The 13,568-nt window shown below is 36.0% G+C and overlaps 1 protein-coding gene across 2 annotated transcripts; it reads right to left on the minus strand.

The window, feature by feature from the left end:
- Positions 1-1,140: 1,140 nt before the first annotated feature.
- On the minus strand, positions 1,141-12,741 carry LOC107002152 (pre-mRNA-splicing factor ATP-dependent RNA helicase DEAH7). Of its 2 annotated transcripts, none has more exons than XM_015200066.1 (18): positions 12,677-12,741; positions 12,424-12,485; positions 12,194-12,329; positions 10,767-10,991; positions 9,734-9,804; positions 8,541-8,787; positions 7,963-8,139; positions 7,737-7,876; positions 7,524-7,621; positions 7,262-7,370; positions 5,866-6,043; positions 5,537-5,766; positions 5,262-5,438; positions 3,970-4,041; positions 3,676-3,852; positions 3,466-3,527; positions 3,201-3,353; positions 1,141-3,104 (listed from the first exon to the last, which is right to left on the minus strand). In XM_015200066.1, exons 2-18 carry the CDS (start codon positions 12,427-12,429, stop codon positions 1,505-1,507), a joined length of 3,858 nt encoding a protein of 1,285 aa, XP_015055552.1. In that variant the 5' UTR covers positions 12,430-12,485; positions 12,677-12,741; the 3' UTR covers positions 1,141-1,504. The 2 variants fall into 2 exon arrangements, with proteins under 2 accessions (XP_015055552.1, XP_015055553.1); XM_015200067.2 differs by having other exon boundaries at positions 12,673-12,725.
- Positions 12,742-13,568: the final 827 nt, after the last annotated feature.

Below are 13,568 nucleotides of genomic sequence, written 5' to 3' on the forward strand. Positions count from 1 at the left end.
AAAATTCTCATAAATTCTTTATACTCATTTTAAGGAGTATATACTCCTTTTAACTTTTAAACATAAAACAATATTATTAATAATTTTTATACCCTTTTACTAATTTAAATATTATTAAAGAAATAATTGATAAAATAATACTTATATGGTATTAATCCATTATGTTTCTAGGTAGGATTAATTAAAGAAATGTTTAATTTATTTTTTGTTCTAAAATAGAGTTCGGTAGATGAAGTGTTTCGTAACAACAAAAGACAGTATATTATATCCGAAATTTCCTTTAACATTAAAGAACAAAAATGTCCTTTGAATTACCATACATCTTAATATGGCACATATTTAGATTTTAGTAAGAAACTTTACATATTCCCAACTTTAAACAATCTAATTCTCATAGACGTTATGTATATCATCAATTTTTTAATGAATTTTACAATTCCAAACTTGTAACTATAAATACCAAAAAATTATCTTCAAAATCACTTTATATTAATGCATAAACTTAATTATTTCGATGTATAATTGTTGATGAATAATTATTGGTGGATGTAATTACACTGACACATTGTTCAACACAATTACTTTTTGTTGATGCATACACTTTGTTATTCTAATGTATAATTATTGATGGATAATTGTTGATGTAATTGTTCGTCACATTTGCAATAAAAAAGAGATAGATCTGTTTATACTTTTGTTAGTTATTGAGGAAGTTCTTCTATTCTTATAAGCAAAAACTATTCTCTCTTTAATTTTTGTTATTTAAAAGTTTTAGAATTCATTAGCTATTTTATTGTTTTTAGTCTACTCTATTTCATTTTATTTTCGAATTCATTAGCTAATTTGATGTTACACTCTTTCTCTTTTGATTACTTAATTTTATGAATAACTATTTATACATATTGTAATTGTATTTAAATAATTTACGAATATTTATACTAAGAAGCGTGCAATACAAATATGCTTTCTATTCTGAAATCCAATTTTTTAAGTATGCATACATTTTTTAGTAATTATAAGGGACAAACGTGCAACGCACGTTTTCAAAATCTAGTTAAAAAAAGGTATGAACAACAAATTTCCCAAAACATACACGATTGTATCTGCAACTCGTGCAAAGCATGCTGATAAACAAAGAAATTGATTGAAGATTCTCCTTTATATATCACTCCAGATAATAAGATAATGTAATACAACAATAGTAGCAAATGTGCAATCTGAATGCTGCCAAAAGCAAAGGAGCAGATGTAACTGTTTTATCAAGAAACTTATACAAGCACGTCAAATTCAGGGTTGCAAGGGGTAAAGATGATAACCATATGAAGGAGTTATACATGGTTTTGTTCACTGTAAACTTTCTTTTGAATTTTTACTTCTCTGAATCTCCATCCACTAAATTAATTTGAGGATGACTAAGAGATAGGCTGAGAATTGTACGTGGTTTTTGCACTGGGACAAGAATCATCACAACAGATATCTAACAACTACAGCAAAAAGTGGTAATTTACAGACCGAGCCTCTTAGGTCGTAAATAAGTAGTTGAGCCTTTCTTCAAACCAGGCATAGAAACCTGTTGCAGTTCTTTTGCTCTCTTTTCCTTCTCCTTCTCCTTGTTTCGTCTCTCAGCTTCAGCCTGTACTTTACGCAACTTCTCCATTTCTTCCTCCATGGCAGTTTTCTCCTCTTTCTGTTTCTTTTTATGTTCCAGCATTGATGTATCAGAATCTTTCACGGAGAAAAACATGGGGCCCAGTTCAGCCAACCAGTGAGGCTCCACAGCTGTCACACACTGCATGTACTCCTTTGATGTCAAGATAAGCTCATGATAAACCACATTATCAGGAGTGTAACCCAATCCATACAGAGCACTAGTGGGATGAAGGTGGCAAGGCATTCCATTCCTGCAATTAACATATTCCCCAACTCCTTTCAACCTAGCTGCATTATGGAAGTAGGCAGAGCAGATGGCTTTCCTTACAACATCCCAATCAGGACCACAGGAAGTGAGTGGAATTTTAAGTGTCTTGAGGATATCCAGCAATTGAGACCTTACTTCCCTAGCCTTGCGTAAACCTTTGACCTGTAAATAGTGGTCATTACACCAGTCCCCTCTGTATTGATTAGCTTTCCATTGCTGGTAAACATTAAGCAGTGTAAGGTGATCAGATTCTGGCACAAAAAACTTTTCCCTAGCGGCATCACTTTCCTCAGCCCTATCCTTGGGTCTAAAGAAAACAGAAGGCACTGAAAGCATAGAAACAATAGTCAGAACCTCATTCAAACATTCTAGTTGTTCTCCCATCAAGAGCATTTTGGCAAGGGGAGGATCCAATGGGAACTCCACCATTTTCCAGCCAAGGCTTGTTAAATCCCCAACATTGTTAAGTGCACCTAATACCCACAACTGATACATGGAGTTAAGGATGTTATCCTGAGGAGGTGGGTCCATAAAATCAAAATCCAACAGGTTCTGAATTTTGAGAGACTTGAGCAGCAAAACCACATTCCCAAGATTTGTCCGTTGAATCTCTGGCACGGGACTTTGCAGCATTTCATTCTCATACGCATTCTCAGTATAAAGCCGGTAACAAGTTCCTGGGCCAGTTCTACCAGCTCGACCAGCACGCTGGTCAGCTGCAGCTCGACTAATAGGGAACACTTGCAGAGCATCCATACCCATACGAGGATTGTACACCTTCATTTTACCATAGCCTGTATCAATGACGTAGTAAATTCCATCGACAGTCAAGGATGTTTCAGCGATATTAGTAGCAACAATGCATTTTCGAGCCCCGTCTTCAGCTTTCTGGAATATTTTTGCTTGCAAATCAGCGGGCAGTTGAGAGTATATAGGAAGAATCAATAGATTGGGCACTGCTTGCTTTGTTGACGAAGTAAGCTGTTCCATGCGCTCTGAAAGTGCATAACAGGTAGCTTCAATCTCATCCTGACCAGTCATGAAGATGAGTATATCACCCGGTGCACTAGTAATATGGATGGTCATGGCTTGCTTAACTGCAGCTTCGACATAATCTTCACATGGGGTTTTACTATACAATTTATTAACTGGAAAGGTTCTTCCAGGTATGTGAAATATTGGTACGCTGCAATAAAGAGACACGGGGTTATGCGAAGTGAAAAATCGATCGAAAGCTAACACATACAATATCCTTGTACAGCTATCCAATAAAAAAACCTACCTCCCAAAAAAGTTAGAGAACTTCTGGGCATTCAGAGTTGCAGAAGTGACAATAAGCTTAAAATCACGTCGCCTAGCCACAACTTTCTTAAGAATGCCAAAAAGGACATCAGTGTTGAGTGATCTCTCATGGGCCTCATCCATTACAATTACACTGCGAAAAAGAGATATTTGAGTAACTGCACTACATAAAGAAAGCAGAAAGTTGACGATCCAGGAAATCAAACATAAAAGCTTATGAAAGCATATAAAGAGTGGGACAATACCGATATTTTTCAAGATCAGGATCTTTGAGTGTTTCCCTTAGAAGAACACCATCAGTCATGTACTGCACAAGGAAATATACACATATAAGCTCACACCAACTTATAAGTGAACCAAGGTACTCACCTTGAAATCTTACAATTGCATAAATTACATAAAATACAATTACGAGGTGCGAGTAGACTCATCTCTCATATGGTCAAAAAACACACCTTGATAACAGTACTTGGCCCAGTGACATCTTCAAAACGAATGGCATATCCAACTTTATCACCAAGATCGGTTTCCATTTCTTCACTGACTCTTTTTGCAACACTCATGGCTGCCACACGCCTGGGTTGGGTGCAACCAACAATCCCGTTACTTGTATAGCCATCTTCATGAAGGTACTGCATGCAATTACAGACACACATACAAATAAGACCCAGGACCGTATAAAGATTCAACAGATTCCAGTTAAGATTTAAAAGATGATTTAGAAAAAGAAAACACAAGTCTAAGCCAACCTGAGTTAGCTGTGTTGTCTTTCCAGAACCAGTTTCTCCAACAACAACCACCACCTGGTTTTCGCGAACCACCTGTTCCCAAAAAGAAAAAACCAAAAGAATCATTCATTGAAGAAATACAGCGGTGCCAAAGGGTATGACTAGGACCGGCAAACAAGCAGGTCAAGTTGAATATGAGTCGATCGAAAATGAGTTAAATAAAAATGGGTAAATATTCGACTTGACTCATATTTTAAATGGGTAAAAACGAGTTACCCAATGGATAATATGGGTATCCATATTTACCCATAGTATTATAGGGATCATGTTTAAAGCTTTAAAAGCAAAATCTCTAACCTCACTCTTCACCCTCCGCACCCCCACCCCATAGCCAAACGCCTCAAAAGTTACTTTTTTTTTTAATTTGTTTTTTCTGAAAAATAATAAATTTATTTTTTTCTACTTCACACCACCCTCCCCACCACTACCGCACCCCCTCCCAAAAAAATTGTTTTTCAAAAAAAATATTGATTTTTTCCTTATCCACCCATCCCTATCCCGACCACTACACCTTAAAAAAATATTAATGTGACTCTTCTTTCTTTTGTAAATGAGTCCCTTTTACCCATTTTCCGACGAACTTTTAAATGGTTAATATGAGTTTGACTCGTTTTTTTCCCATTTTAAATGAGTTGGGTAACCAACTTATTTAAGATGGGTACTTTGAATGGGTACCCATATATATTACCCATTTTTCCATCCCTAGATATGACCTGGGGATCAATGAAGTGGGTTGAGAACCATGAGATCTCAGGTTCAAAAGCCAACGGAGACAAAACACTAGGTGATATCTTCTTTAGTGATAGAGTACTCGGTACTTGTGTTGGTAGGAGGTAGCAAGCACCCCATGGAATTAGATGGCCTGGACACCATGGTTATAAAAAAACCATAAAGAGTGAACGTTGTTATTCACAAGTAAAATATTTGGTGAATTTATCCCAATGAAAAGGACATCAATAGACTTTGAGAAAGCAGCTTAGCATCTAATTTGTATGCAGAGCTCCAAGTCCTAATTACGGAACATCAGGTCAATTTTACCATTTAACTAATTCCCAATGAAGTTCAAAGTAAAAGTTTCTAGATATGTGTTAAGGTGGATAACAGGTTCAGTAACTCATTTTTTATTAGGTTTTCATACCTCGCGGTATGTGGCACCTACATGTCTTCACAGACATGAAAAGCCAATCAGCAGGTACAGTAACTCATCATTCAATAAACTCCCCAGAGTATCAGAATGAGAAAATGGGTCAAACCTGCAATAAATCATCTCGCACAGAGAAGATGGGCAGATACTGCCTTTGCTGTGAAAGTGTTTTTGATAATGCAAAGTCACTGACAGCTTCCCCTTTCTTTAAGTGCTGTGAGAATCTAGCTTCTCCTTTAAAATCAACCTCACCATCCTCGCCCACTGTAGCAGTATCCGCATCAACCTAGCATAAGGTGAAAGGGAATGCCCGATTATATCGTCTACAACCTGAAACACACCAGATTAACACAGTATGTTCAAATTCATGGAATCATAAGGTACCTGCTCTGCACTCTTCTCAACACCAAGGATATCTCCGAGTTTTGAACCAGCCAGCTCCCAAAATCTTTGTCGAGACTTGTGCATGTTTTGTTTTTCACGTATTTCCCGAACTAGAGCTGAGCCTTTACGTGAAATTATGGCCATATCTGAAGTTGGGTCCTTTATTGGCATTATCGGCTCAGCTTGCTTGGTGAAAACAATTCTTCCATCCAAAAAGGGAGGCTTTGTATCTGTCCCAATAAATGGTAAGATATCCAAACAAAAAATAGAGCAAACATTGTTGAGAAGCAGAAAAAATTTGTCAGCTGAGGTGTATCATAGAGATGTACCGTGAACAAGAAGAATAACCTTCCGTTCATCCTCATCATCAAACTCCGTCTGCACCTCGGTACCTCTAACAGCTCCAGATCTCAAAAGCTGGCGGTCCTCCCATTGAGCATTGTCTGCAGTGAGCTGTGATAACCTTTTACTTTGAGCAAGTGACATCTTGCTTCCATCTCTACGAACCTGTTACAAGTGGCGGGCAGGGAAAGAGAGAAAGATGACGTCAATGGCAGACCATACATGCATTGTATTTGTGTTCATTATATCTAATCAATCCTTAACTACACAGTATAGTTACGTTTGATAGACTACAAAAGTTCTTGATATTATGCCAACCCACAGAGAACAGACTATCTCATCACCAATCCTTAACTACATAGTATAGTTACGTTTGATAGACTACAGAAGTTCTTGATATTATGCGAACCCACTGAGAACAGACTATCTCATCAGGAAAGGTCCAAGAAGCTCTTGATGTAAAATTAAAATGATATCTTGACTTAGCCAGTAAATCTCTGTGTTCTCTCCCCAATAGTCATTTTAGCTCAGATTCTAAGAAGAACCAGCTATCGGCTAAAAATGACAAAACTATTTTGATCTCGCAATTCCCTATAATTTCCTGAATTTCAGACCAAGTTTCAAAGTTCTGCATCGGAAAACAACATCTAATTTAAATACCTCTCAGATGTAAAATTCATTTTTCTTTAATCGAAAGCAACAATGTTATGCAGATGGTGGCACCAAAGAGGTGCAAAATCGAGATACATCTGGATGTAAAAGAAAGAAAAAAACTGCAATTTCAGTTTAGGGTCAAAAGGATAACATCTGTGCAAGGTCTTCCAATCTCTTTTCTGTTCAAACGTCTTAGTGACCTCTCAGATGTTCAACAATGCTCTAAAATAGGATAATACAAAATACATCTCTAAAAGAGACAGCAGGTCTACACAAAGGGAATTCAATCAGTAGGAAAAGCACATTGTCTGACACAATCACAATAGTGAGAGAAACATGCTCATGCATCAAAACGGCAATTAAGGATATGTACCCTCTAGTTGCCTTCGCACCAGAGAATTATATAAATTCATCTAATTCTCATCATCAGTTATTGATGATAGAGGGATCGCAAAGCAGAAAACATAAATCCATAATGCCTCATTGAAATACAGCAAGCTATGACACAACAGACTGTTATGCAGAGAGTGACACGAGTTGTCAAGTGCAAGCTAAACCACTAACCATCAAGTAAGTTTTCTAATCAGCTTAAAGCACCAGTCATTCATATTGCTACAACTTCCACCGAGTCCCAGTAACATCCGAGAGTATGCTAGTTCTCCCCCAAACACACAAATGCAAACATATGTCAAAATCATGATTTAAGGCTTTTGTACTCTCTGTGCTTACCAGTTTTTTGGCCAATTCCACCTCTTTCTTCTGGAAAGATGCCTCATCACCTAGAAATGCTGATGAACCATCCCCTTCAAACACTGTACTACCTTCTTCGCGGTCATACCTGCATAATGCAAGTGATAATTGGCTCTACCAAAAATAACAAAACTGATTACTAGAAAGAGAAAAAAAAACATAGTAAGCACATATAAACTTCTGAGAGAGGGGTCATAAGACTCATAATACTGTAGATACTGTAAAATGGCAAGACAATTACCAGGCACGATCTGAATTATACTCCATCTCTAAACGCATACTTTCAGTAATCTCTTCATTCTGATCTTCAGAGGCATCATTTGTGTCATCTCCTCCGTCCTAGAAGGAAGTAACGCACAGGTGAAAAAAATCCTTCTTTTAATATTCCAATTAAGCCCCCACCCCACAAACAAAAAATAAACTAAGGAAGATAACTTTGAGTATAACGAAGTACCTCAGACAGAGCACCTCCTGTAGAAGACATACTCAAACTGGATTTTGCACCATATCTGGAACTTGAAGATCTTACTGATGACCCAGATGCCCTAATTGGAGTTGGAGAAGGAGCCACACTGTCCCACGGAGAAGCAGCTCCTGCAGGTATGAAGGTTTCTCATTAATGATGCGCTGACCATATTGTTACAAAACAACGCCAGTGTTAGAATTCACAGATACCATACCAGCAGATTGAGGAGTATGATCCCCGAGCCATGGTGAAACAAGTCGAGAATCAGGTGAAGCACCAAGAAACTTTGGTGATGGTGAAGGCTCATAACGCCTGCTACTACTACTGGAACGACTATCACGACGAGGGGTATCTTGCCACTCCCATCTACCATCATCCCATTCCGATCTTCCTTGAAAGATTACACAATTTGACAGATCAATTCAAATGCTTTAAGAAATGTCACAAAATTAAAGTAGCCATTGACTAACCCAACAGTTCCTGATTATAACATGCTCATTGCTATTCTATGTGTTGATTCAGATGATTTTAGAACCACCAGCTCTAAAAGAAAGATGTAGTGTACATGCATGCAAAATTCAAATACACACTTTATTGGACTCAGATGGGTTCGTTTGAGTGAACAGTAGTTGACACCATTGCAACTCCATCAAGCACCACTAGAATAGGTTCATCGTGACATATACATTTTAGTGCACACACTGACATATTTAAATGCTACCTACTTGTTTTTCATTTGGAAAATCAGAACCAAAAATACCAGGCATTGACAAATGAAGATGTAATGTTTACCAGGAGTCCTCCTGAAACCATCATATCTACTTCTTTTTCTTCCGTCATCCCCATCATATTCTCTTTCATAACCACGTGATGAATCCCTATAGTGGCGCTCTTCCCTGCTGGTTCTTCTATCTCTCCTTCTCCCTTCCCTGCTTTCACTTCTGTAATTATCCCTGTATTCACTTCCATCTCTTTCACGGTCAACTGACTCGCCCCTAGATATCGTAGAACGTAAACTCCCAGAAGATACAGGTGGAACCTTGAACCACAAACAAAGCAACAGGTTGAGCTACATTACAGAACACAATTGTTCATCCACTTGAGGCAAAAAACTAAAGCATCTGATGGAATTTACCAGTAAACACTAAAGTAGCAGGTCACATGCACTAAGGAATGAGTTTCCAACAAGTCATACAGATATTTCAGACCCAATATCTCAAGCAGGAGAACCTGACTAACTTTAATGGAAAAGAGAGGAACAGAAGAAGAGTAAAACAGTGAAACGAACTTCAAATGACTCAATCAGTAGCATTACAGCTTCATCTTGCATACAAGACGCTCTGATGAAACTCAATGCTGTACTTTCTTAATAAATTCTTCATCGAAAAGAATGGTTGGTAATTTGCAACCATTTACCTCTATGCATTTGTTATTTCATTATATTGAACTACAAAGATGGATGACCTATAAATGTGCATTCATATGTATTTGTACAATAGCTTTGGGCCAACTTTATAATTAGTAAGAAAGGACAACTTTGTGCTACTTCGATAATTAACAAAAATATTCCACTGTACTGAAAAGGACAATGTATTCAGATTTGCTTCATAGTAACAGTCAGCGTATTGCTGAATATCAAGCTTAGACTCCAGCTAATAAAGGTACCAGATCCTCAAAGTTTCCCTATATTGGTCAAAACTGAAACACACAAACACAACACAAAGAATGGAAGGGAATCTACAATCCAGCTTAGACTCCGGCTAATTAAGGCAGCAGCTCCTCAAAGTTTCTAGTTCAGAATGTAACCTTCTTTCATCTCACTGAAGTTATTCTTCTCGATGCAATATGCAAAGACATCAAACAGTAAGAGGAAGAATTAAACCCCACAGAACTATAGAAAAAGCAATTCAACAATATCAAGCTTCAAAACTTATAGAAAATAACAAGGAAATATGTCAAAGTAAGAATACTAATAAGCAATGTACCTCTGTTTTCTCATTCAAGTGAGACCTCACGACTGTCTCAGCATCTCCCCGTTCATCGGTTACTGCACTACCTAGAAAAATAAATGTTGATTAATTACCAATTTCCTAGCTTAATCATAAGAGTAGATTGATATTGTGGTTGAGTGTAATTGATTGTATAATATTGCCTTATTTAGTCCTAGGACTCATTGTATGAGTACCCACAATCATGGATTGTAAATTCATCAAAAAATATAAAGAAACTTTTTCTTCTTGACGTCTTCATGGTTTCAGAGTTGTTGGTGCCTTTGGAGGTAAGTCTTCTCCCGCATAGCACCGGAGCACTAGGATTCTTATTTTTTCGACAAGAAGAGGTTGAGTTTTCTCATCACATAAACCTGTCCGCGTCTAAATAATTATCTATTAGTTCTATAGAAAAACTAACACCACCACAAGGTAGTGCAAGCAGACCCCAACCAGATGCTGCCGGAAACCACCTTACGACGCACCATCATGCACCACTAGAACTTCCTGACGCCAGCAACGCCATCACTCTTTCCGGCAACTTCTTCTAAAAATTACGTTTTTCCGTTGAGGTCGCCAGCACATACATAGCTTACCATTATCTCCTAAAGACCTACTACTTTGTTGGAATAAAAGAGGACAGCGGAAAAGAAGATAAAAAGGAACACTATACCGGCATTATATGGTGGACTGTGTCGAAGGAGAGAAATCAAAGATACTTTGTAGGCAAAAAGGAAATATTTGTACCTTTAAGCATAGATGTTTAGCTCACTTGATCCTTTGGTGTAAAAATGAAAATGTGCAAGATATAAAGAGGATGGTTATTTTTTAGTTCTTTTCATATGTAGCAGTGTAGTAAGATGCAGACTGAAGGGGTTATAAGACTCATACATTGAGTTAAAATGCAGGCAGCAGAGACCAACAAATATCACAAGTAATCACAACATCAGAGTTTCTTTTGATGAAGTTGGAGTTGACTAAACTAATGAATCCTCTAATGTAAAAAGAAAAAGTGTTAAGTAACTGGTACCTGAAACAGATGTCTCACTAGCATAAGATTCACGATACCTCCTCCGTACATTGTTCCGTGAAACATTAGATGCAGTATGTCCCAACTCATCAATTCCAGAAGCAGCAGATGACTCTTCATCCTCATCTAAAGATGACGCAAATGAAGCAAGTCTCTCCCTTGGAACTTTAAATTCACTCTCTACAGCAGCCCCTCCCCTTTTAGCAATCGCCAAGGCATCAAGCCCTATCCAATCATGAAAAGTTGATAAAGATATAAATCACTAAACAATTTCATTTTATCACACACTTATCGAGAAGGGAGCATAGTCAAAGTTATAACTCAACATGGCAATGGAACTAATACATGTGTCGATAGTCTAAGCACATAATTTGAAAAGAAGCAGATGGAACTATTACAATATAGTGTTCTTAATTCTTATACTACTCGTTTCTTGAAAGAAATCTTAGTACATGCATCATAGGTCACCTGACAAAGAAAAGATTCGGATAGACCTAAATAATTAATTTTCAAGAAATTTCTCATGATGAGTTTAAATGAAGTAACATGGTCACTGAGGAGTCACAAAGCCAGCCCCAACTTATTTGGGACTGAGGCTAGTTGTTGTTGTCATTCTCATGGAAAAGCATACATCTTGCAAGAAGAAGAATATGTATCTAATTTTTACTCGATTAAAAAAGGAATGTCTATATAAAGCTTTTGAATACTATACAAACAATTAATCTAGGATACTAGCACATTCTGTACAAGAACCCAATATACAAATACGGAAATCCTGAAAATGTCTTATGGTCAGGGTGGGGCCTCTGAGAATCCAATGCTTGAAAAAAAAATATGTGTAGGTATGCAGAAATAAACAAATTAAGAAAGTGTGGAAGGATGATGCACATCACAATCATTGTATATGAGGTGTCGCAAGGTGCAGCCTCATTTACTTCTTCTTTCTTGTTATTTCAGTGCAAAATTCTGATTCATTTTTTCCGCAAAATTACTAAGGTCATTCTATTCCCTTTTTATATAGGTTTGTCACGTTATGGCCTTGTCCCCCTTTGCAGCTACCCAAAAGAAGTAGCAAATTTCTTAAAAGAAAATTTATCATTGATATATAGAGAGATAGGTTGATAATCTAAGGTCATAAGATAGCATGGATCATATTTCCCCGTTAGCCTGCAGATGGTCCTTCAATTTGCTAGAGAGAGAGGAACGGGGCAGTATGTTTACATACTAGTTAGGAGTCATCCTAGTTAAGTTATGTGTGTTTTGCTCAGATAAATATGTAAAGCATCAAAAAAATAAACTTGTCTTCATATAAAGATCAAATTTTTGTGAAGTTGAACAATCCCACAAACAGAAATAATGCAATATTTCTATTATATAAAACCATATATGGAAATAAATGAAGTCCAAAAACCACAAATCAATCATACCTAGAAGTGATTTCCGCTCTGAAGGTTTAAAAACTACTCTCTCCTTCCCAGGAACAAAAAGACCCCCACTGCTCGTCTTATCAGGTTCCAATGTCGTTGTTGTCTTGTCCAGATCAATTGGTCCAGCATCTCCTTTCTTTCAGAAAATTTTGAAAAACAAATGAATCGTATAAGACATTTTTGTGGCTTGAAAAAAATTAATAAAAATACAGAATAACAAATACACTCACCTGCATGTTCCTAGCAACTCTTAATAAGCTAAACTTGTACTCACTGCAAGGGCAGTTCAACCCTAAAGCAATCAAAGCAGTGATTTTAGACAGCAAAACCTCAAAGTTACAAATCGCCAAAAGAACCAAAAAGCCCCAAATTCAGTTCAAACGAAGAGGGCAAATCGCACAAGAAAAGGAGATAAAATCGGCAGGTTAAACGAAGAAACACAAGTCGAGATTAACCCAAAAGATGAAGAAGATGCATACATACATAGGAAGAGATAAAAGAAAAACAAATCTGATGAAGGCCAAGTTCTAGCCCTTGCACAAATTAAAATAAAAATATAAGTAGAATATAAATAATTAAATTATGTATTTATCCTTATATTGTATTGTTAATTTTAAATATAATATTGTTACTTTTTTTGACATCTTGTTTGGAGGGTTCTTATAGCTAATATTGTATTATTAATTTTAAATATAATAGTTGTTTTAATTGTTATTTAAATTTTATTATATCGTATCATTTGAATTTATTGTTAGATAATTTGATAAAAAGATTATTTTGTGTAATGATTGATTTGGTTTGATCGTAGCATTACCTTAATATTTCCATTTTTATTTATTAGTTAAATTCTATTTTATCATTTATCCTATCTTTTTAATTTGATTCTATTTGCATCATATTTTTTTGGTACGTTTATTATTCAAATATGAATATATGACATTATACATCCACAGGCGATAGATGACGATATAATATATCGAAACATTATATTCATTAACAAAATATCATATATTATGAAACAATACATAATCATTCGATCAAAATATAAAATATTTATTTTATCCTTATATTAACAAATGTTACTCTTTTTTCTCTATTACTTCTTTAATGAGTTCTATTTCACATTAATATTATGTGTTTTCCCTATCAAGTAAAAGTTTTCATTACTAATAATGTATATAAGTGGAATATAAATTTTTTTACAAAAATGTTTCTCTTCCAAAACATTTTTTTCATAGTGTTGGTTCCATTATTCCAACTTAATACCATTTTTTTCTTATTAATTATGTCATTATTTAAGAAGCATCAAATCACCTAAATTTCTTATTACAATTTTATAAATTTTACTGTTCTTTTACCATACAACAAAATTGGA

This window comes from Solanum pennellii, chromosome 10 (genome assembly GCF_001406875.1).
Source record: "Solanum pennellii chromosome 10, SPENNV200".
NCBI lineage: Eukaryota > Viridiplantae > Streptophyta > Magnoliopsida > Solanales > Solanaceae > Solanum > Solanum pennellii.